Below are 21,560 nucleotides of genomic sequence, written 5' to 3' on the forward strand. Positions count from 1 at the left end.
GAAAGCTAGTGGACTAAAACAGGGTGTGCTGTAACACTTGCATGTTTGTGTCATTCAATCAACAGAGTGGGGATGATGAAGATTATAAGCGAATATACACAAGAAAGATAAAACCAAGGCTGAAATCTGAAGACCTTGCAGAGGGAGTGGATGTTCGCACGGAGCGGCACAGCAGCACAAGCAGCGATGGCAGCACAATTACTACCATCACTCGTCGTATCACTACTTACACAGTAGATATGCCAAGTGGCATAAGTGAGCAACTTGAACTTTCAAGCCCAGACGTCAAAGGGCTAAGGCACGAATCTGGAGATGGATCTTCTCATATCAGAATCTCACATGGCAGCCCTTCAGGTAAAATGGGAGCAGAAGAAGGTGTTTTTGAGTCAGGCGACATAACTTACACTGGGCCAAATATCACTTCCACTGTGACACGCTGGGGCAATGGTGGGGTTCAAACTACAACGCATATAGGAGAGGAAAAAGAAAGAAGTGATCTTAGATTTAAGGTTCCTAGCTTTGGAGTAACAGGTAGTAAATGCCATGAAGGCACTGAAACTTCAAGAGGGAGTAGTGAGCAAGGAGATGAAAGTGTTCAGGATTCAGAAATGACTGTGACACTAAGAGACAACAAAAACACTGCTGGCAGCCATGTTACAGCTGGGTCAGGGGGTGCTGGGATAATTTCAACTGACGAAAACGGAGGGTCGGGTAGACTGTCTTTACCAGGAAAAGGAATGAAAATTTTGACTGCAACCACAGAGAAAACACAGATGGGAAGTTCAGACAGTACTTTAGATGAGAGGACAAAAGTTAAGATATCTGGAATTACAATCAGTCCCCTGCAGACGAAAGGATCAGGTAGTACTGACATTCCACATATCAGAATAGGAGGGTCGACAGATACTGGTGCAAATTTGAAAGATGGCAGGATAGAAAAATCAACAATAACATTAGATAATGTTACCTCGGGACTTTCTTCAAAAAAATCTGAACTGGACATCAAAGGAGCCGGTGTTCAGATCAAGGGCCCCAGAGCCAACACTGAAGGGTCAGTTTTGAGTGTAAGACATTCAGAGTCTGAAAGTGACATCGGAAGTGCTGAAATCAACTCTAATATTCAAATCAAACTCCCAACAACTGATAGCAAATACAAAATGGATGTTAATGTTCCATCCATATCTGGGCTGAACAAGGTTGAGGGAAAAGGTGATTTAACTGGTGAGAGAAAAACAGCAGGACTGAAATTTGACATTAAAGGTTCAAATACAGACACTGAGAGGAAAGAGGGAACAAACGCTCATGTACAAATTCCTGAAGCTGACATTAAAGCAATAAAACCTTCTATTGACAGTAAGGATGTAAAAATTAAAGGACCCAGTGTTGATATTAAAAGAACACAAGTAAATGTCACAGTGCCTGCTGCAGAATTTGGAGTTCCAAAAGCAGAGCGTCTAGATGTTGATCTAAAACTTTCCAAATCCAAAACTGACACCAAAATACCTAAAGTTGAAAATAAAGCAGGGATAAAAGGGGAGATAAAAACACACGAGATTGATGTCAAAGGTCTAGAGATAAACCTTCCCAGGACTGGTATTGATGTTAAAGCACCTGATTTTGATATTACAGGACCGCAAGTGGACACAGAAGACCTTGATGTGAATCTCAAAGGATCAAAAATAGAACTACCATCATTGTCGGGAACTAAACTGAAAGATTTGGACATGAGTGTGAAAGGTCCCAAAATGAAGGGAAATGTTGATGTACCAAACCTTGAGAGGGATATAAAAACTCCAAAAATGAAGATTGAAGGAAAAGAAATTGACAGTGAAGGCCAAACCAGTGGACTTATTATGTCCAATATTAAAATGCCATCTCTTTGCATAAAAGGTCCAAAGCCTGAAGGTCAGGATGTGAATATTAACCTTTCCAAGACTGAAATTAATGTTAAAGCACCTGAAGTCGATGTATCATCATCACGGGGACCCAAATTGGAGGAGTTCAACAACACTGTAAAAGGGCCAAAACTCAAGGGAGATGTTACTGTATCAGCTCCAAAGATTGAGGGAGACCTACAAGCTCCAAAAGTGGACATTGAAGGAAGATATGTTAATATTGAGGGCCATAAAGGAGGACTTAAAATGCCCAAAGTTGAAATGTCATCCTTTGGTGTGAAAGGTCCAAAGGTTGAAGGTCCAGATGTTGATGTCAGCCTTCCTAAAGGTGATATTGAAATCAAAGCACCCAACATTGATATTAAAGGAGCGGACATTGATGTTGAGGGTCCGAGTGGAAAGATCAAAGGACCAAAATTCAAGATGTCAGGTATATCCGGGCCCAAAGTTTCCATGCCTGATGTGGATTTCAATCTGAAAGGCCCCAAAGTTGAAGGTGAGGTGGATATTCCAAAGATTGAAGGAAAAGTGAAAGCACCGGGAGTTGACATTGAGGGACCAAAAGTTGACATCGAAGGTCCAAAAGGTGGATTTGAAATGCCCAAAATTAAAATGCCAACCTTTGGCTTTAAAGGTCCAAAGGTGGAGGGTCCAGATGTTGACATAAACCTTCCCAAAGCTGATGTCAATATCAAAGCACCTGAAGTTGATATTAGAGGACCAGAAATAGAAGGCCCTGATGCCAAACTCAAAGGACCCAAATTCAAACTGCCATCACTGTCAGGACCCAGCCTACCAGATTTTGACATTAATTTGAAAGGGCCCAAACTCAAGGGAGATGTTGATGTGTCCGCTCCAAAGATTGAGAGAGAAATAAAGGCTCCCAAGGTGGACATTGAGGGACCAGATGTTGACATTGAGGGCCACAAAGGAGGACTTAAAATGCCCAAATTCAAAATGCCAGGCTTTGGTATGAAGGGTCCAAAGGTTGAAGGTCCAGATGTTGATGTCAGCCTTCCTAAAGGGGATATTGACATCAATGCACCCGACGTTGACATTAAAGGAGGAGACATTGATGTCGAGGGTCCGAGTGGAAAGATCAAAGGACCAAAATTCAAGATGTCAGGTATGTCCGGGCCTAAAATTTCCATGCCTGATGTGGATTTCAATCTGAAAGGCCCCAAAGTTGAAGGTGAGGTGGATGTTCCAAAGATTGAAGGAAAAGTGAAAGCACCGGGAGTTGACATTGAGGGACCAAAAGTTGACATCGAAGGTCCAAAAGGTGGATTTGAAATGCCCAAAATTAAAATGCCAACATTTGGCTTTAAAGGTCCAAAAGTAGAGGGTCCAGATGTTGACATAAACCTTCCCAAAGCTGATTTCAATGTGAAAGGACCTGAAGTTGATATTAAAGGACCAGAAATCGAAGGCCCTGATGCCAAACTAAAAGGACCCAAATTCAAACTGCCATCACTGTCAGGACCCAGCCTACCAGATTTTGACATTAATTTGAAAGGGCCCAAACTCAAGGGAGATGTTGATGTGTCCGCTCCAAAGATTGAGGGAGACATAAAGGCACCCAAGGTGGACATTGAGGGACCAGATTTTGACATTGAGGGCCACAAAGGAGGACTTAAAATGCCCAAATTCAAAATGCCAGGCTTTGGTATGAAGGGTCCAAAAGTTGAAGGTCCAGATGTTGATGTCAGCCTTCCTAAAGGGGATATTGACATCAAAGCACCCGGCGTTGACATTAAAGGAGCTGACATTGATGTCGAGGGTCCGAGTGGAAAGATCAAAGGACCAAAATTCAAGATGCCAGGAATATCTGGGCCTAAAATCTCCATGCCTGATGTGGATTTCAATCTGAAAGGCCCCAAAGTTGAAGGTGAGGTGGATGTTCCAAAGATTGAAGGAAAAGTGAAAGCACCAGGAGTCGACATTGAGGGACCAAAAGTTGACATCGAAGGTCCAAAAGGTGGATTTGAAATGCCCAAAATAAAAATGCCAACATTTGGCCTTAAAGGTCCAAAGGTGGAGGGTCCAGATGTTGACATAAACCTTCCCAAAGCTGATGTCAATGTCAAAGGACCTGAAATTGATATTAGTGGACCAGAAATAGAAGGCCCTGATGGAAAACTAAAAGGACCCAAATTCAAACTGCCATCACTGTCAGGACCCAGCCTACCAGATTTTGACATTAATTTGAAAGGGCCCAAACTCAAGGGAGATGTTGATGTGTCCGCTCCAAAGATTGAGGGAGACATAAAGGCACCCAAGGTGGACATTGAGGGAACAGATGTTGACATTGAGGGCCACAAAGGAGGACTTAAAATGCCCAAATTCAAAATGCCAGGCTTTGGTATGAAGGGTCCAAAAGTTGAAGGTCCAGATGTTGATGTCAGCCTTCCTAAAGGGGATATTGACATCAAAGCCCCTGAAGTTGACATTAAAGGAGTGGACATTGATGTCGAGGGTCCGAGTGGAAAGATCAAAGGACCAAAATTCAAGATGCCAGGGATATCTGGGCCTAAAATTTCAATGCCTGATGTAGATTTCAATCTGAAAGGCCCCAAAGTTGAAGGTGAGGTGGATGTTCCAAAGATTGAAGGAAAAGTGAAAGCACCAGGAGTCGACATTGGGGGACCAAAAGTTGATATTGAAGGTCCAAAAGGTGGATTTGAAATGCCCAAAATTAAAATGCCAACATTTGGCCTTAAAGGTCCAAAGGTGGAGGGTCCAGATGTTGACATAAACCTTCCCAAAGCTGATGTCAATCTGAAAGGACCTGAAATTGATATTAGTGGACCAGAAATCGAAGGCCCTGATGCCAAACTCAAAGGACCCAAATTCAAACTGCCATCACTGTCAGGACCCAGCCTACCAGATTTTGACATTAATTTGAAAGGGCCCAAACTCAAGGGAGATGTTGATGTGTCCGCTCCAAAGATTGAGGGAGACATAAAGGCACCCAAGGTGGACATTGAGGGACCAGATGTTGACATTGAGGGCCACAAAGGAGGACTTAAAATGCCCAAATTCAAAATGCCAGGCTTTGGTATGAAGGGTCCAAAAGTTGAAGGTCCAGATGTTGATGTCAGCCTTCCTAAAGGGGATATTGACATCAAAGCCCCCGAAGTTGACATTAAAGGAGCTGACATTGATGTGGAGGGTCCGAGTGGAAAGATCAAAGGACCAAAATTCAAGATGCCAAGTTTATCCGGGCCCAAAATTTCAATGCCTGATGTGGATTTCAATCTGAAAGGCCCCAAAGTTGAAGGTGAGGTGGATATTCCAAAGATTGAAGGAAAAGTGAAAGCACCGGGAGTTGACATTGAGGGACCGAAAGTTGACATCGAAGGTCCAAAAGGTGGATTTGAAATGCCCAAAATTAAAATGCCAACATTTGGCTTTAAAGGTCCAAAGGTGGAGGGTCCAGATGTTGACATACACCTTCCCAAAGCTGATGTCAAAGGACCTGAAGTTGATATTAGTGGACCAGAAATCGAAGGCCCTGATGCCAAACTAAAAGGACCCAAATTTAAACTGCCATCACTGTCAGGACCCAGCCTACCAGATTTTGACATTAATTTGAAAGGGCCCAAACTCAAGGGAGATGTTGACGTGTCCGCTCCAAAGATTGAGGGAGACATAAAGGCACCCAAGGTGGACATTGAGGGACCAGATGTTGACATTGAGGGCCACAAAGGAGGGCTAAAAATGCCCAAATTCAAAATGCCAGGCTTTGGTATGAAGGGTCCAAAAGTTGAAGGTCCAGATGTTGATGTCAGCCTTCCTAAAGGGAATATTGACATCAAAGCACCCGAAGTTGACATTAAAGGAGCAGACATTGATGTCGAGGGTCCGAGTGGAAAGATCAAAGGATCAAAATTCAAGATGCCAAGTTTATCCGGGCCCAAAATTTCAATGCCTGATGTAGATTTCAATCTGAAAGGCCCCAAAGTTGAAGGTGAGGTGGATATTCCAAAGATTGAAGGAAAAGTGAAAGCACCGGGAGTTGACATTGAGGGACCAAAAGTTGACATCGAAGGTCCAAAAGGTGGATTTGAAATGCCCAAAATTAAAATGCCAACATTTGGCTTTAAAGGTCCAAAGGTGGAGGGTCCAGATGTTGACATAAACCTTCCCAAAGCTGATGTCAATATCAAAGCACCTGAAATTGATATTAGTGGACCAGAAATCGAAGGCCCTGATGCCAAACTCAAAGGACCCAAGTTCAAACTGCCATCACTGTCAGGACCCAGCCTACCAGACTTTGACATTAATTTGAAAGGGCCCAAAATCAAGGGAGATGTTGATGTGTCCGTTCCAAAGATTGAGGGAGACATAAAGGCACCCAAGGTGGACATTGAAGGACCAGATGTTGACATTGAGGGCCACAAAGGAGGACTTAAAATGCCCAAATTCAAAATGCCAGGCTTTGGTATGAAGGGTCCAAAAGTTGAAGGTCCAGATGTTGATGTCAGCCTTCCTAAAGGGGATATTGACATCAAAGCACCCGACGTTGACATTAAAGGAGCTGACATTGATGTCGAGGGTCCGAGTGGAAAGATCAAAGGAACAAAATTCAAGATGCCAAGTTTATCCGGGCCCAAAATTTCAATGCCTGATGTGGATTTCAATCTGAAAGGCCCCAAAGTTGAAGGTGAGGTGGATATTCCAAAGATTGAAGGAAAAGTGAAAGCACCGGGAGTTGACATTGAGGGACCAAAAGTTGACATCGAAGGCCCAAAAGGTGGATTTGAAATGCCCAAAATTAAAATGCCAACATTTGGCTTTAAAGGTCCAAAGGTGGAGGGTCCAGATGTTGACATACACCTTCCCAAAGCTGATGTCAATATCAAAGCACCTGAAATTGATATTAGTGGACCAGAAATAGAAGGCCCTGATGCAAAACTCAAAGGACCCAAATTCAAACTGCCATCACTGTCAGGACCCAGCCTACCAGATTTTGACATTAATTTGAAAGGGCCCAAACTCAAGGGAGATGTTGATGTGTCAGTTCCAAAGATTGAGGGAGACATAAAGGCACCCAAGGTGGACGTTGAGGGACCAGATGTTGACATTGAGGGCCACAAAGGAGGACTTAAAATGCCCAAATTCAAAATGCCAGGCTTTGGTATGAAGGGTCCAAAAGTTGAAGGTCCAGATGTTGATGTCAGCCTTCCTAAAGGGGATATTGACATCAAAGCACCCGACGTTGACATTAAAGGAGCAGACATTGATGTCGAGGGTCCGAGTGGAAAGATCAAAGGACCAAAATTCAAGATGCCAAGTTTATCCGGGCCCAAAATTTCAATGCCTGATGTGGATTTCAATCTGAAAGGCCCCAAAGTTGAAGGTGAGGTGGATATTCCAAAGATTGAAGGAAAAGTGAAAGCACCGGGAGTCGACATTGAGGGACCAAAGGTTGACATTGAAGGTCCAAAAGGTGGATTTGAAATGCCCAAAATTAAAATGCCAACCTTTGGCTTTAAAGGTCCAAAGGTGGAGGGTCCAGATGTTGACATAAACCTTCCCAAAGCTGATGTCAATATCAAAGCACCTGAAATTGATATTAGTGGACCAGAAATCGAAGGCCCTGATGCCAAACTCAAAGGACCCAAGTTCAAACTGCCATCACTGTCAGGACCCAGCCTACCAGACTTTGACATTAATTTGAAAGGGCCCAAAATCAAGGGAGATGTTGATGTGTCCGTTCCAAAGATTGAGGGAGACATAAAGGCACCCAAGGTGGACATTGAAGGACCAGATGTTGACATTGAGGGCCACAAAGGAGGACTTAAAATGCCCAAATTCAAAATGCCAGGCTTTGGTATGAAGGGTCCAAAAGTTGAAGGTCCAGATGTTGATGTCAGCCTTCCTAAAGGGGATATTGACATCAAAGCCCCCGACGTTGACATTAAAGGAGCTGACATTGATGTCGAGGGTCCGAGTGGAAAGATCAAAGGACCAAAATTCAAGATGCCAAGTTTATCCGGGCCCAAAATTTCAATGCCTGATGTGGATTTCAATCTGAAAGGCCCCAAAGTTGAAGGTGAGGTGGATATTCCAAAGATTGAAGGAAAAGTGAAAGCACCGGGAGTTGACATTGAGGGACCAAAAGTTGACATTGAAGGTCCAAAAGGTGGATTTGAAATGCCCAAAATTAAAATGCCAACCTTTGGCTTTAAAGGTCCAAAGGTGGAGGGTCCAGATGTTGACATAAACCTTCCCAAAGCTGATTTCAATGTCAAAGGACCTGGAGTTGATATTAGTGGACCAGAAATCGAAGGCCCTGATGCCAAACTAAAAGGACCCAAGTTCAAACTGCCATCACTGTCAGGACCCAGCCTACCAGACTTTGACATTAATTTGAAAGGGCCCAAACTCAAGGGAGATGTTGATGTGTCCGTTCCAAAGATTGAGGGAGATATAAAGGCACCCAAGGTCGACATTGAGGGACCAGATGTTGACATTGAGGGCCATAAAGGAGGACTTAAAATGCCCAAATTCAAAATGCCATCCTTTGGTATGAAGGGTCCAAAAGTTGAAGGTCCAGATGTTGATGTCAGCCTTCCTAAGGGGGATATTGACATCAAAGCACCCGAAGTTGACATTAAAGGAGCAGATATTGATGTCGAGGGTCCGAGTGGAAAAATCAAAGGACCAAAATTCAAGATGCCAAGTTTATCCGGGCCGAAAATTTCAATGCCTGATGTGGATTTCAATCTGAAAGGCCCCAAAGTTGAAGGTGAGGTGGATATTCCAAAGATTGAAGGAAAAGTGAAAGCACCGGGAGTTGACATTGAGGGACCAAAGGTTGACATCGAAGGTCCAAAAGGTGGATTTGAAATGCCCAAAATTAAAATGCCAACATTTGGCTTTAAAGGTCCAAAGGTGGAGGGTCCAGATGTTGACATAAACCTTCCCAAAGCTGATTTCAATGTGAAAGGACCTGAAGTTGATATTAGTGGACCAGAAGTCGAAGGCCCTGATGCCAAACTCAAAGGACCCAAGTTCAAACTGCCATCACTGTCAGGACCCAGCCTACCAGACTTTGACATTAATTTGAAAGGCCCAAAACTCAAGGGAGATGTTGATGTGTCCGTTCCAAAGATTGAGGGAGATATAAAGGCACCCAAGGTGGACATCGAGGGACCAGATTTTGACATTGAGGGCCACAAAGGAGGACTTAAAATGCCCAAATTCAAAATGCCAGGCTTTGGTATGAAGGGTCCAAAAGTTGAAGGTCCAGATGTTGATGTCAGCCTTCCTAAAGGGGATATTGACATCAAAGCCCCCGAAGTTGACATTAAAGGAGCTGACATTGATGTCGAGGGTCCGAGTGGAAAGATCAAAGGACCAAAATTCAAGATGCCAAGTTTATCCGGGCCCAAAATTTCAATGCCTGATGTGGATTTCAATCTGAAAGGCCCCAAAGTTGAAGGTGAGGTGGATATTCCAAAGATTGAAGGAAAAGTGAAAGCACCGGGAGTTGACATTGAGGGACCAAAAGTTGACATTGAAGGTCCAAAAGGTGGATTTGAAATGCCCAAAATTAAAATGCCAACCTTTGGCTTTAAAGGTCCAAAGGTGGAGGGTCCAGATGTTGACATAAACCTTCCCAAAGCTGATTTCAATGTCAAAGGACCTGGAGTTGATATTAGTGGACCAGAAATCGAAGGCCCTGATGCCAAACTAAAAGGACCCAAGTTCAAACTGCCATCACTGTCAGGACCCAGCCTACCAGACTTTGACATTAATTTGAAAGGGCCCAAACTCAAGGGAGATGTTGATGTGTCCGTTCCAAAGATTGAGGGAGATATAAAGGCACCCAAGGTCGACATTGAGGGACCAGATGTTGACATTGAGGGCCATAAAGGAGGACTTAAAATGCCCAAATTCAAAATGCCATCCTTTGGTATGAAGGGTCCAAAAGTTGAAGGTCCAGATGTTGATGTCAGCCTTCCTAAAGGGGATATTGACATCAAAGCACCCGAAGTTGACATTAAAGGAGCAGATATTGATGTCGAGGGTCCGAGTGGAAAAATCAAAGGACCAAAATTCAAGATGCCAAGTTTATCCGGGCCGAAAATTTCAATGCCTGATGTGGATTTCAATCTGAAAGGCCCCAAAGTTGAAGGTGAGGTGGATATTCCAAAGATTGAAGGAAAAGTGAAAGCACCGGGAGTTGACATTGAGGGACCAAAGGTTGACATCGAAGGTCCAAAAGGTGGATTTGAAATGCCCAAAATTAAAATGCCAACATTTGGCTTTAAAGGTCCAAAGGTGGAGGGTCCAGATGTTGACATAAACCTTCCCAAAGCTGATTTCAATGTGAAAGGACCTGAAGTTGATATTAGTGGACCAGAAGTCGAAGGCCCTGATGCCAAACTCAAAGGACCCAAGTTCAAACTGCCATCACTGTCAGGACCCAGCCTACCAGACTTTGACATTAATTTGAAAGGCCCAAAACTCAAGGGAGATGTTGATGTGTCCGTTCCAAAGATTGAGGGAGATATAAAGGCACCCAAGGTGGACATCGAGGGACCAGATTTTGACATTGAGGGCCACAAAGGAGGACTTAAAATGCCCAAATTCAAAATGCCAGGCTTTGGTATGAAGGGTCCAAAAGTTGAAGGTCCAGATGTTGATGTCAGCCTTCCTAAAGGGAATATTGACATCAAAGCCCCCGAAGTTGACATTAAAGGAGCTGACATTGAAGTCGAGGGTCCGAGTGGAAAGATCAAAGGACCAAAATTCAAGATGCCAAGTTTATCCGGGCCGAAAATTTCAATGCCTGATGTGGATTTCAATCTGAAAGGCCCCAAAGTTGAAGGTGATTTAGATGTTCCAAAGATTGAAGGAAAAGTGAAAGCACCAGGAGTTGACATTGAGGGACCAAAGGTTGACATCGAAGGTCCAAAAGGTGGATTTGAAATGCCCAAAATTAAAATGCCAACATTTGGTTTTAAAGGTCCAAAGGTGGAGGGTCCAGATGTTGACATAAACCTTCCCAAAGCTGATGTCAATATCAAAGCACCTGAAATTGATATTAGTGGACCAGAAATAGAAGGCCCTGATGCCAAACTCAAAGGACCCAAATTTAAACTGCCATCACTGTCAGGACCCAGCCTACCAGACTTTGACATTAATTTTAAAGGGCCCAAACTCAAGGGAGATGTTGATGTGTCAGTTCCAAAGATTGAGGGTGATATAAAGGCACCCAAGGTGGACATCGAGGGACCAGATGTTGACATTGAGGGCCACAAAGGAGGACTTAAAATGCCCAAATTCAAAATGCCAGGCTTTGGCATGAAGGGTCCAAAAGTTGAAGGTCCAGATGTTGATGTCAGCCTTCCTAAAGGGAATATTGACATCAAAGCACCCGAAGTTGACATTAAAGGAGCAGACATTGATGTCGAGGGTCCGAGTGGAAAGATCAAAGGACCAAAATTCAAGATGCCAAGTTTATCCGGGCCCAAAATTTCAATGCCTGATGTGGATTTCAATCTGAAAGGCCCCAAAGTTGAAGGTGATTTAGATGTTCCAAAGATTGAAGGAAAAGTGAAAGCACCAGGAGTTGACATTGAGGGACCAAAAGTTGACATCGAAGGTCCAAAAGGTGGATTTGAAATGCCCAAAATTAAAATGCCAACATTTGGTTTTAAAGGTCCAAAGGTGGAGGGTCCAGATGTTGACATAAACCTTCCCAAAGCTGATTTCAATGTGAAAGGACCTGAAGTTGATATTAGTGGACCAGAAATCGAAGGCCCTGATGCCAAACTCAAAGGACCCAAATTTAAACTGCCATCACTGTCAGGATCCAGCCTAACAGACTTTGACATTAATTTTAAAGGGCCAAAACTCAAGGGAGATGTTGATGTGTCCGTTCCAAAGATTGAGGGAGATATAAAGGCACCCAAGGTGGACATCGAGGGACCAGATGTTGACATTGAGGGCCACAAAGGAGGACTTAAAATGCCCAAATTCAAAATGCCAGGCTTTGGCATGAAGGGTCCAAAAGTTGAAGGTCCAGATGTTGATGTCAGCCTTCCTAAAGGGAATATTGACATCAAAGCACCCGAAGTTGACATTAAAAGAGCAGACATTGATGTCGAGGGTCCGAGTGGAAAGATCAAAGGACCAAAATTCAAGATGCCAAGTTTATCCGGGCCGAAAATTTCAATGCCTGATGTGGATTTCAATCTGAAAGGCCCCAAAGTTGAAGGTGAGGTGGATATTCCAAAGATTGAAGGAAAAGTGAAAGCACCAGGAGTTGACATTGAGGGACCGAAAGTTGACATCGAAGGTCCAAAAGGTGGATTTGAAATGCCCAAAATTAAAATGCCAACATTTGGCTTTAAAGGTCCAAAGGTGGAGGGTCCAGATGTTGACATAAACCTTCCCAAAGCTGATTTCAATGTGAAAGGACCTGAAGTTGATATTAGTGGACCAGAAATCGAAGGCCCTGATGCCAAACTCAAAGGACCCAAATTTAAACTGCCATCACTGTCAGGACCCAGCCTACCAGACTTTGACATTAATTTTAAAGGGCCCAAACTCAAGGGAGATGTTGATGTGTCAGTTCCAAAGATTGAGGGAGATATAAAGGCACCCAAGGTGGACATTGAGGGACCAGATGTTGACATTGAGGGCCACAAAGGAGGGCTTAAAATGCCCAAATTCAAAATGCCAGGCTTTGGTATGAAAGGTCCAAAGTTTGAAGGTCCAGATGTTGATGTCAGCCTTCCTAAAGGGGATATTGACATCAAAGCCCCCGAAGTTGACATTAAAGGAGTGGACATTGATGTCGAGGGTCCGAGTGGAAAGATTAAAGGACCAAAATTCAAGATGCCAGGAGTATCTGGGCCCAAAATTTCAATGCCTGATGTGGATTTCAATCTGAAAGGCCCCAAAGTTGAAGGTGAGGTGGATGTTCCAAAGATTGAAGGAAAAGTGAAAGCACCGGGAGTCGACATTGAGGGACCAAAGGTTGACATCGAAGGTCCAAAAGGTGGATTTGAAATGCCCAAAATTAAAATGCCAACATTTGGCTTTAAAGGTCCAAAGGTGGAGGGTCCAGATGTTGACATAAACCTTCCCAAAGCTGATTTCAATGTCAAAGCACCTGAAGTTGATATTAGTGGACCAGACGTTGAAGGCCCTGATGCCAAACTCAAAGGACCCAAGTTCAAACTGCCATCACTGTCAGGACCCAGCCTACCCGACTTTGACATTAATTTGAAAGGGCCCAAACTCAAGGGAGATGTTGATGTGTCAGCTCCAAAGATTGAAGGCGATATTAAAATCCCTGAAGTAGATGTCCACGGTCCCAAGATGGACATTGGCTCTCCACAGGGAAAATTTTCAGGGCCCAAGGTAAAGTTTCCAACAATAAGTGGACCCAAAATGTCCCTGCCAGATGTTGACATCAATTTAAAGGGACCAAAGTTGAAAGGAGATATGAAGGGGGATTTTCAACTATCAAAACCTGAAATTGAGGGACCAGATGCTTCAATTGATATTCCAGAAACTGGTTCAAAGAAAATGAAATTCAAACTGCCAAGGTTTGGTTTCAAGGGTCCAAAGCTAAATGCACCAGACAGTGAGTTGAAATTGCCACAAGGCGACATCAACCTCAAAGGAAAAACTGGCAGCCTTGAGGGTGTTGACCTTGATTTGGAACTGTCTACACCAAAAGCCAAAGGATCTAAATTCAAAATGCCAAAATTTGGATTTAAAAGTCCAAAAGTTGAAGGTCCAGATGCTGATATAAATGTTTCAACACCTAAGACTGAAATAGAGACACCGGAAGTGAAAATAGAAGCACCTGATATTGACGTTGAGGGTCCAAGTGGGAAGATCAAAGGATCAAAATTCAAGATGCCAAATATCTCAGGACCAAAGATTTCCATGCCAGACGTAGATTTCAAACTAAAAGGTCCTAAATTTGAAGGTGATATTGATATACCAAAGGCTGAAGGAAAAATAAAGGTACCTAAGGTGGATATAAAAGGCTCAGAGATTGACTTGGAAGGCCCAAAAGGTGGACTGGATATGCCCAAAATTAAAATGCCAACATTTGGTTTCAAAGGTCCAAAGGTTGAGGGTCCAGATGTTGACATAAACCTTCCCAAAGCTGATGTCAATGTCAAAGCACCTGAAATTGATATTAGTCTACCAGAAGTTGAAGGCCCTGATGGAAAACTCAAAGGACCCAAGTTCAAACTGCCATCACTGTCAGGACCCAGCCTACCCGACTTTGACATTAATTTGAAAGGGCCCAAACTCAAGGGAGATGTTGATGTGTCCGTTCCAAAGATTGAGGGAGACATAAAGGCACCCAAGGTGGACATCGAAGGACCAGATGTTGACATTGAGGGCCACAAGGGAGGACTTAAAATGCCCAAATTCAAAATGCCAGGCTTTGGTATGAAGGGTCCAAAAGTTGAAGGTCCAGATGTTGATGTCAGCCTTCCTAAAGGGGATATTGACATTAAAGCCCCGGAAGTTGACATTAAAGGAGCTGACATTGATGTGGAGGGTCCGAGTGGAAAGATCAAAGGACCAAAATTCAAGATGCCAGGTATATCCGGGCCAAAAATCTCCATGCCGGATGTGGATTTTAACTTGAAAAGTCCTAAACTTGAAGGTGACATCAAAATTCCAAAAATGCAAGGAGAAATAAAGGTACCGGAAGTAGATATCGAAGGTCCAGAGTTTGATGCTAAGGGCCCCAAAGGTGGATTTGAAATGCCCAAAATTAAAATGCCAACATTTGGTTTCAAGGGTCCAAAGGTGGAGGGTCCAGATGTTGACATAAATCTTCCCAAAGCTGATGCCAATGTGAAAGGACCTGAAGTTGATATTAGTGGACCAGAAGTTGAAGGGCCTGATGCAAAACTCAAAGGTCACAAATTCAAACTGCCATCATTATCAGGACCCAGCCTACCAGACTTTGACATTAACTTGAAAGGGCCCAAAATTAAGGGAGATGTTGATGTGTCGGTTCCAAAGATTGAGGGAGACATAAAGGCACCCAAGGTGGACATCGAGGGACCAGATGTTGACATTGAGGGCCATAAAGGAGGACTTAAAATGCCCAAATTCAAAATGCCAGGCTTTGGTATGAAGGGTCCAAAAGTTGAAGGTCCAGATGTTGATGTCAGCCTTCCTAAAGGGGATATTGACATCAAAGCCCCTGACGTTGACATTAAAGGAGCAGACATTGATGTGGAGGGTCCGAGTGGAAAGATCAAAGGACCAAAATTCAAGATGCCAGGTATATCTGGGCCCAAAATCTCAATGCCTGATGTGGATTTCAATCTGAAAGGCCCCAAAGTTGAAGGTGATTTAGATGTTCCAAAGATTGAAGGAAAGTTCAAAACACCTGAACTTGACATCAAAGGTCCCCAGGTTGATATTGAAGGTCCAAAAGGTGGATTTGAAATGCCACATATTAAGATGCCATCTTTTGGCTTTAAAGGTCCAAAGGTGGAGGGTCCAGATGTTGACATAAACCTTCCCAAAGCTGATGTCAATATCAAAGGACCTGAAATTGATATTAGTGGACCAGAAATAGAAGGCCCTGATGGAAAACTAAAAGGGCCCAAGTTCAAACTGCCATCACTGTCAGGACCCAGCCTACCAGATTTTGACATTAATTTGAAAGGGCCCAAACTCAAAGGAGACGTTGATGTGTCTGCTCCAAAGATTGAGGGAGACATAAAAGCACCCAAGGTGGACATTGAGGGACCAAATATTGACATTGAGGGCCACAAAGGAGGACTTAAAATGCCCAAATTCAAAATGCCAGGCTTTGGTATGAAGGGTCCAAAAGTTGAAGGTCCAGATGTTGATGTCAGCCTTCCTAAAGGGGATATTGACATCAAAGCACCCGACGTTGACATTAAAGGAGCTGACATTGATGTGGAGGGTCCGAGTGGAAAGATCAAAGGACCAAAATTCAAGATGCCAAGTTTATCCGGGCCCAAAATTTCAATGCCTGATGTGGATTTCAATCTGAAAGGCCCCAAAGTTGAAGGTGAGGTGGATATTCCAAAGATTGAAGGAAAAGTGAAAGCACCGGGAGTTGACATTGAGGGACCAAAAGTTGACATCGAAGGTCCAAAAGGTGGATTTGAAATGCCCAAAATTAAAATGCCAACATTTGGCTTTAAAGGTCCAAAGGTGGAGGGTCCAGATGTTGACATAAACCTTCCCAAAGCTGATTTCAATGTCAAAGCACCTGAAGTTGATATTAGTGGACCAGAAATCGAAGGCCCTGATGCCAAACTCAAAGGACCCAAGTTCAAACTGCCATCACTGTCAGGACCCAGCCTACCCGACTTTGACATTAATTTGAAAGGGCCCAAACTCAAGGGAGATGTTGATGTGTCCGTTCCAAAGATTGAGGGAGACATAAAGGCACCCAAGGTGGACATTGAGGGACCAGATGTTGACATTGAGGGCCACAAGGGAGGACTTAAAATGCCCAAATTCAAAATGCCAGGCTTTGGTATGAAGGGCCCAAAAGTTGAAGGTCCAGATGTTGATGTCAGCCTTCCTAAAGGGGATATTGACATCAAAGCCCCGGAAGTTGACTTTAAAGGAGTCGATATTGATGTGGAGGGTCCGAGTGGAAAAATCAAAGGACCAAAATTCAAGATGCCAAGTTTATCCGGGCCCAAAATCTCCATGCCGGATATGGATTTCAATCTGAAAGGCCCCAAAGTTGAAGGTGAGGTGGATATTCCAAAGATTGAAGGAAAAGTGAAAGCACCAGGAGTCGACTTTGAGGGACCGAAAGTTGACATTGAAGGTCCAAAAGGTGGATTTGAAATGCCAAAAATTAAAATGCCAACATTTGGCTTTAAAGGTCCAAAGGTGGAGGGTCCAGATGTTGACATAAACCTTCCCAAAGCTGATTTCAATGTCAAAGGACCTGGAGTTGATATTAGTGGACCAGAAATCGAAGGCCCTGATGCCAAACTAAAAGGACCCAAATTTAAACTGCCATCACTGTCAGGACCCAGCCTACCCGACTTTGACATTAATTTGAAAGGGCCCAAACTCAAGGGAGATGTTGATGTGTCAGTTCCAAAGATTGAGGGAGACATAAAGGCACCCAAGGTGGACATTGAGGGACCAGATGTTGACATTGAGGGCCACAAAGGAGGACTTAAAATGCCCAAATTTAAAATGCCATCCTTTGGTATAAAGGGTCCAAAAGTTGAAGGTCCAGATGTTGATGTCAGCCTTCCTAAGCGGGATATTGACATCAAAGCCCCGGAAGTTGACATTAAAGGAGTGGACATTGATGTCGAGGGTCCGAGTGGAAAGATCAAAGGACCAAAATTCAAGATGCCAAGTATATCTGGGCCCAAAATGTCCATGCCAGATATGGATTTCAATCTGAAAGGCCCCAAAGTTGAAGGTGAAGTGGATATTCCAAAGATTGAAGGAAAAGTGAAAGGACCGGGAGTCGACTTTGAGGGACCGAAAGTTGACATTGAAGGTCCAAAAGGTGGATTTGAAATGCCCCACATTAAAATGCCAACATTTGGCTTTAAAGGTCCAAAGGTGGAGGGTCCAGATGTTGACATAAACCTTCCCAAAGCTGATTTCAATGTCAAAGGACCTGAAGTTGATATTAGTGGACCAGAAGTCGAAGGGCCTGATGGAAAACTGAAAGGGCCCAAATTCAAACTTCCTTCACTGTCAGGACCCAACCTACCAGACTTTGACATTAATTTGAAAGGCCCAAAACTGAAGGGAGATGTTGACGTGTCCGCTCCAAAGATTGAGGGAGACATAAAGGCACCCAAGGTGAACATTGAGGGACCAGATTTTGACATTGAGGGCCACAAGGGAGGACTTAAAATGCCCAAATTCAAAATGCCAGGCTTTGGTATGAAGGGCCCAAAAGTTGAAGGTCCAGATGTTGATGTCAGCCTTCCTAAAGGGGATATTGACATCAAAGCCCCGGAAGTTGACATTAAAGGAGCGGACTTCGATATCGAGGGTCCGAGTGGAAAGATCAAAGGACCAAAATTCAAGATGCCAGGTATTTCCGGGCCCAAAATCTCCATGCCTGATGTGGATTTCAATCTGAAAGGCCCCAAAGTTGAAGGTGAGGTGGATGTTCCAAAGATTGAAGGAAGAGTGAAAGCACCGGGAGTTGATATTAGTGGACCAGACCTTGAAGGTCCTGATGTAAAATTGAAAGGGCCAAAGTTCAACCTTCCATCACTTTCAGGACCCAGTCTACCAGACTTCGACATTAATTTGAAAGGCCCCAAAGTTAAGGGAGATGTCTCAGCTCCAAAGGTTGAGGGAGACATCAAAGGCCCCAAGATGGATATCCAAGGTCCAGAGATTGACATTCAAGGACCCAAAAGTGCACTTAATATGCCCAGTATTAAAATGCCATCTTTTGGTTTGAAAGGTCCAAAGGTTGAGGGTCCAGATGCTGACATACACCTTCCCAAGGCCGATATCAATGTAAAAACACCGAAAGTTGATATTACAGTGCCTGAAGTTGAATGTTCCTATGCAAAACCAAAAGGACCCAAAATGAAACTTCCATCATTGTCTGGACCTAAGTTGCAGGGCCCCGACATTAACATTAACATTCCCAAACCCAACAATGAATTTAAAACATCCGATATTGGAATTGACCTAAAAGGGCCTAAAGTTAAAGGTGAAGTGGATGCATCGGTGCCCATGTTTGAAAGTGACATAAAAGGTCCAAATGCTAACATCTCTAATGATGATGAAAAGACTGCTGTTACCTTTCCTAAGTTTAAAGGTCCTAAGTTTGCAATGAAAACCCCAGTTCTCGAAGAGTCTAAATCCAATATCAAGATGCCCAGTACAGCACCAAAAAGTCTCAAAACAGAAGTTAGTTTCCCAGACACTGACGCAAGTGTTGATGCCCCTGATATTGACATCAATGTAAAAGGGAAAAAAGGAAAATTTAAACTTCCAAAAGTTAAAGGAAAGGCAAAGAAACCTGATGTTGACATAGAAACACCATCAACAGAAATCAATGCAGACATAACAAACAGTTATGCTAAAGGAACAAAAACAAAGAAGTCTCGGTTTGGAAAGCTTCATTTTCCTGATGTAGAATTAGATATAAAATCACCAAAACTAAAAGGAGATGGATCTTTATCTGCCATTGATGGCTCTGGCAGTCATAGTGCAAATGTTAACTTGGAAGGGTCGAACATGAAAGTAAAATCTTCTAATATTAAAATGCAAAGCGGGACTGATTCAGAAATAAACGCAAGTGCTTCAGGAGGAAGTGCAAGTGGTGGCCTTCAGTACCCAGAGGGTAAAGTCACATTTACCAAAATCACAATGCCAAAGTTTGGCATTGTGTTGCCACAGGTGGAAACCAAAGAAAGTGGAGGAAATATTGAATCAGAACCTGCAGCTAGTGTAGACATCAAGACAGAATCTCCATCTATTAGTTGCCAAGTCAGTTCTCAAAATATTGAGGTTCCCAGTCCAGAGCTGAGACAAGAAGGCAAAGTTAAGGTAAAGATGCCAAAAATTTTTGGCAAATCAAAAGCAAAGGGCAGTAGTGTAAGTGACCTTCACGGATCAGAGGCAGAATTAAGTAGCAGTGGAAAAGCAGGTAAGACCTCTAAAGAGCTAAGTGTACATTCTGGGGAAATGATGGGTGGAAAAATAGAATTAGAGGGTGATCCTGGACTGGGTTTGTCAACTAAAGGCAAATCGGCCTCACTTGATCTTTTTAAGAAATCAAGACATCGATCTTCCTCTTTCAGTGATGAGGGGGGAGTTAGTTCTCCTTCAGCTCAATTAGAGGCTGAAGGTGGTGACATTTCTTTAGATCTCGGAAGCAAGGTCAAGGGAAAGAAAGGCAAGCTTAAGTTTGGTACTTTTGGAGGTTTTGGTTCAAAGTCAAAGGGCTCATATGAAGTGACACTGGGAGATGACAGTGAAGCAGGAATGGAGGGGAGTGCAGGTGTTTCGCTACCTGCTAAAAAATCAAGACTGTCTTCATCCTCTAGCAGTGATAGTGGTTCAAGAGGTGGTTTCAGGTTCCCCAAAGTTGAGCTATCAGTTTCACCCACAAAGTGATAAAGAGACAAATTAAAACCTCAATTGCAACCAAATGTTTTCTCCTAATATTGAAAATTGCTCTTTGTTTCTTTAAAACCTAAGGAGACATGCACAATCATCTCAGTGTGGTTAATTATGAATATCTTTTAGTAATCAAACAGAAGTGCATGAGATTGTTTAAAATCCCTTCAAACTGTAAATAAGATTAATTTGTAATAATAAATATTGTTTTTTGTATATAGTCCAGATTTAATAAATATATGCCATCTCACATCAATAGTTTGTTACAGGGTTTTCTCACTGTGTTCTTTTTCATTCTATTAAATAAATGTTAATGAATGGTTGTGGTATATTTGTGTCCAGGGGTCTATTGCACAGAACCAATATGTTTTTTTTAAAGATTAAAATGTTGTTTATTCACTCAAATACAGTTACCTTTTTAAGTAGGGAGTGATTTTATTTTCAAACTTTAATAATATATAATCAGTAAGTAAAGATGCCTTTTTATAACACATTGTAAAGAGTGATAATGTATATACCAATACTGCAACTGTTTTTACATTTTCAAGTGCTGTCAGTAGTATTCTGTTCATTTTAAACAAAATGTATTTGCTTAAATTTGCCGTTTACCACAAATATTCATTTGGTTCAGTTATTTTAAACAGGATCTCTTTCCTAATCATGTGTTATTGTCACTCATTAATGGTCTGTTTAATGATTTTATTTCATTCTGTCACTCTCTCTCTTTGTATACACACCATATGCTTGCATTAAGTGTCACAAATAGTACCCCCTTGTTGTTAATTTGTTTGCATACAAATTCTTTGTTGATAGACAAAGAAATAGTATTGACTAGATGCAAGAGAGATCATTATTTGGGTCTATTTTTTTGTGTGCAATCTGCCAAATAAACTAAATAAAAAAACTTTTTGAATTCAAAGTGTTTTAAAAGAAAATCAGTATATGTTGCTATTTAGGGTAACACAACCATTCACACGTATGGGCAATTTAGAATCGTCAATTAACCTAACCCCACTAACGGCATGTCTTCGGACTATGGGAGGAAGTCGGAGTACCTGGAGTGAACCCACACAAACATGGGGAGAACATGCAAATTCCACACAGAAAGACACACACAGAAAATATATTTCTAATAGTGTTTGTTTAATCATTATAATAAAAAAAATCGTAATAAGGGTGAATAAAACATAATGAAACAGAGAGTAGTTTTTACAGATATGTAATATCTTAACTTGCTTATATACTTCATTGGAAAAGCTAACAACTGAAATTCTTATCTTCGTAGGGCTCTGTATCTTTTTTTTATTCACCCAGCGTTCACAGGTCTGACAGATCACCAGTTTTGTTGGGGTATTAAAGCAGTTCAGCTATTTAAAAAAGGAAATGTCAACTTTTACTCAGTTACATAATTATTATTACAAAATCCTGCTCCTCACATACAAGGTCTTGAATAATCAAGCCCCATCTTATCTGAATGACCTTATAGTACTGTATCACCCCATTAGAGTACTTCGCTCTTGCACTGTTGTTCCTAGAGTATTT

The 21,560-nt window shown here is 42.5% G+C and overlaps 1 protein-coding gene across 8 annotated transcripts in view; it reads left to right on the forward strand.

The window, feature by feature from the left end:
• ahnak (AHNAK nucleoprotein) overlaps positions 1 to 20,923 on the forward strand; it is a 32,862-nt gene extending 11,939 nt beyond the window's left edge. Inside the window, exons 6-7 of one of the 8 annotated variants that reach the window (XM_026142854.1) lie at positions 66 to 5,342; positions 8,121 to 20,923. In XM_026142854.1, the coding sequence (XP_025998639.1) occupies positions 66 to 5,342; positions 8,121 to 20,015 (17,172 nt within the window). In that variant the 3' untranslated portion in view covers positions 20,016 to 20,923. Of the gene's footprint in view, positions 1 to 65 lie in introns of all 8 variants that reach the window. The other 7 variants (XM_026142862.1, XM_026142835.1, XM_026142826.1 and 4 more) reach the window with 7 other exon arrangements.
• The last annotated feature ends 637 nt before the right edge of the window (positions 20,924 to 21,560 follow it).

This window comes from Astatotilapia calliptera, chromosome 2 (assembly GCF_900246225.1).
Source record: "Astatotilapia calliptera chromosome 2, fAstCal1.2, whole genome shotgun sequence".
Taxonomy (NCBI): Eukaryota; Metazoa; Chordata; class Actinopteri; order Cichliformes; family Cichlidae; genus Astatotilapia; species Astatotilapia calliptera.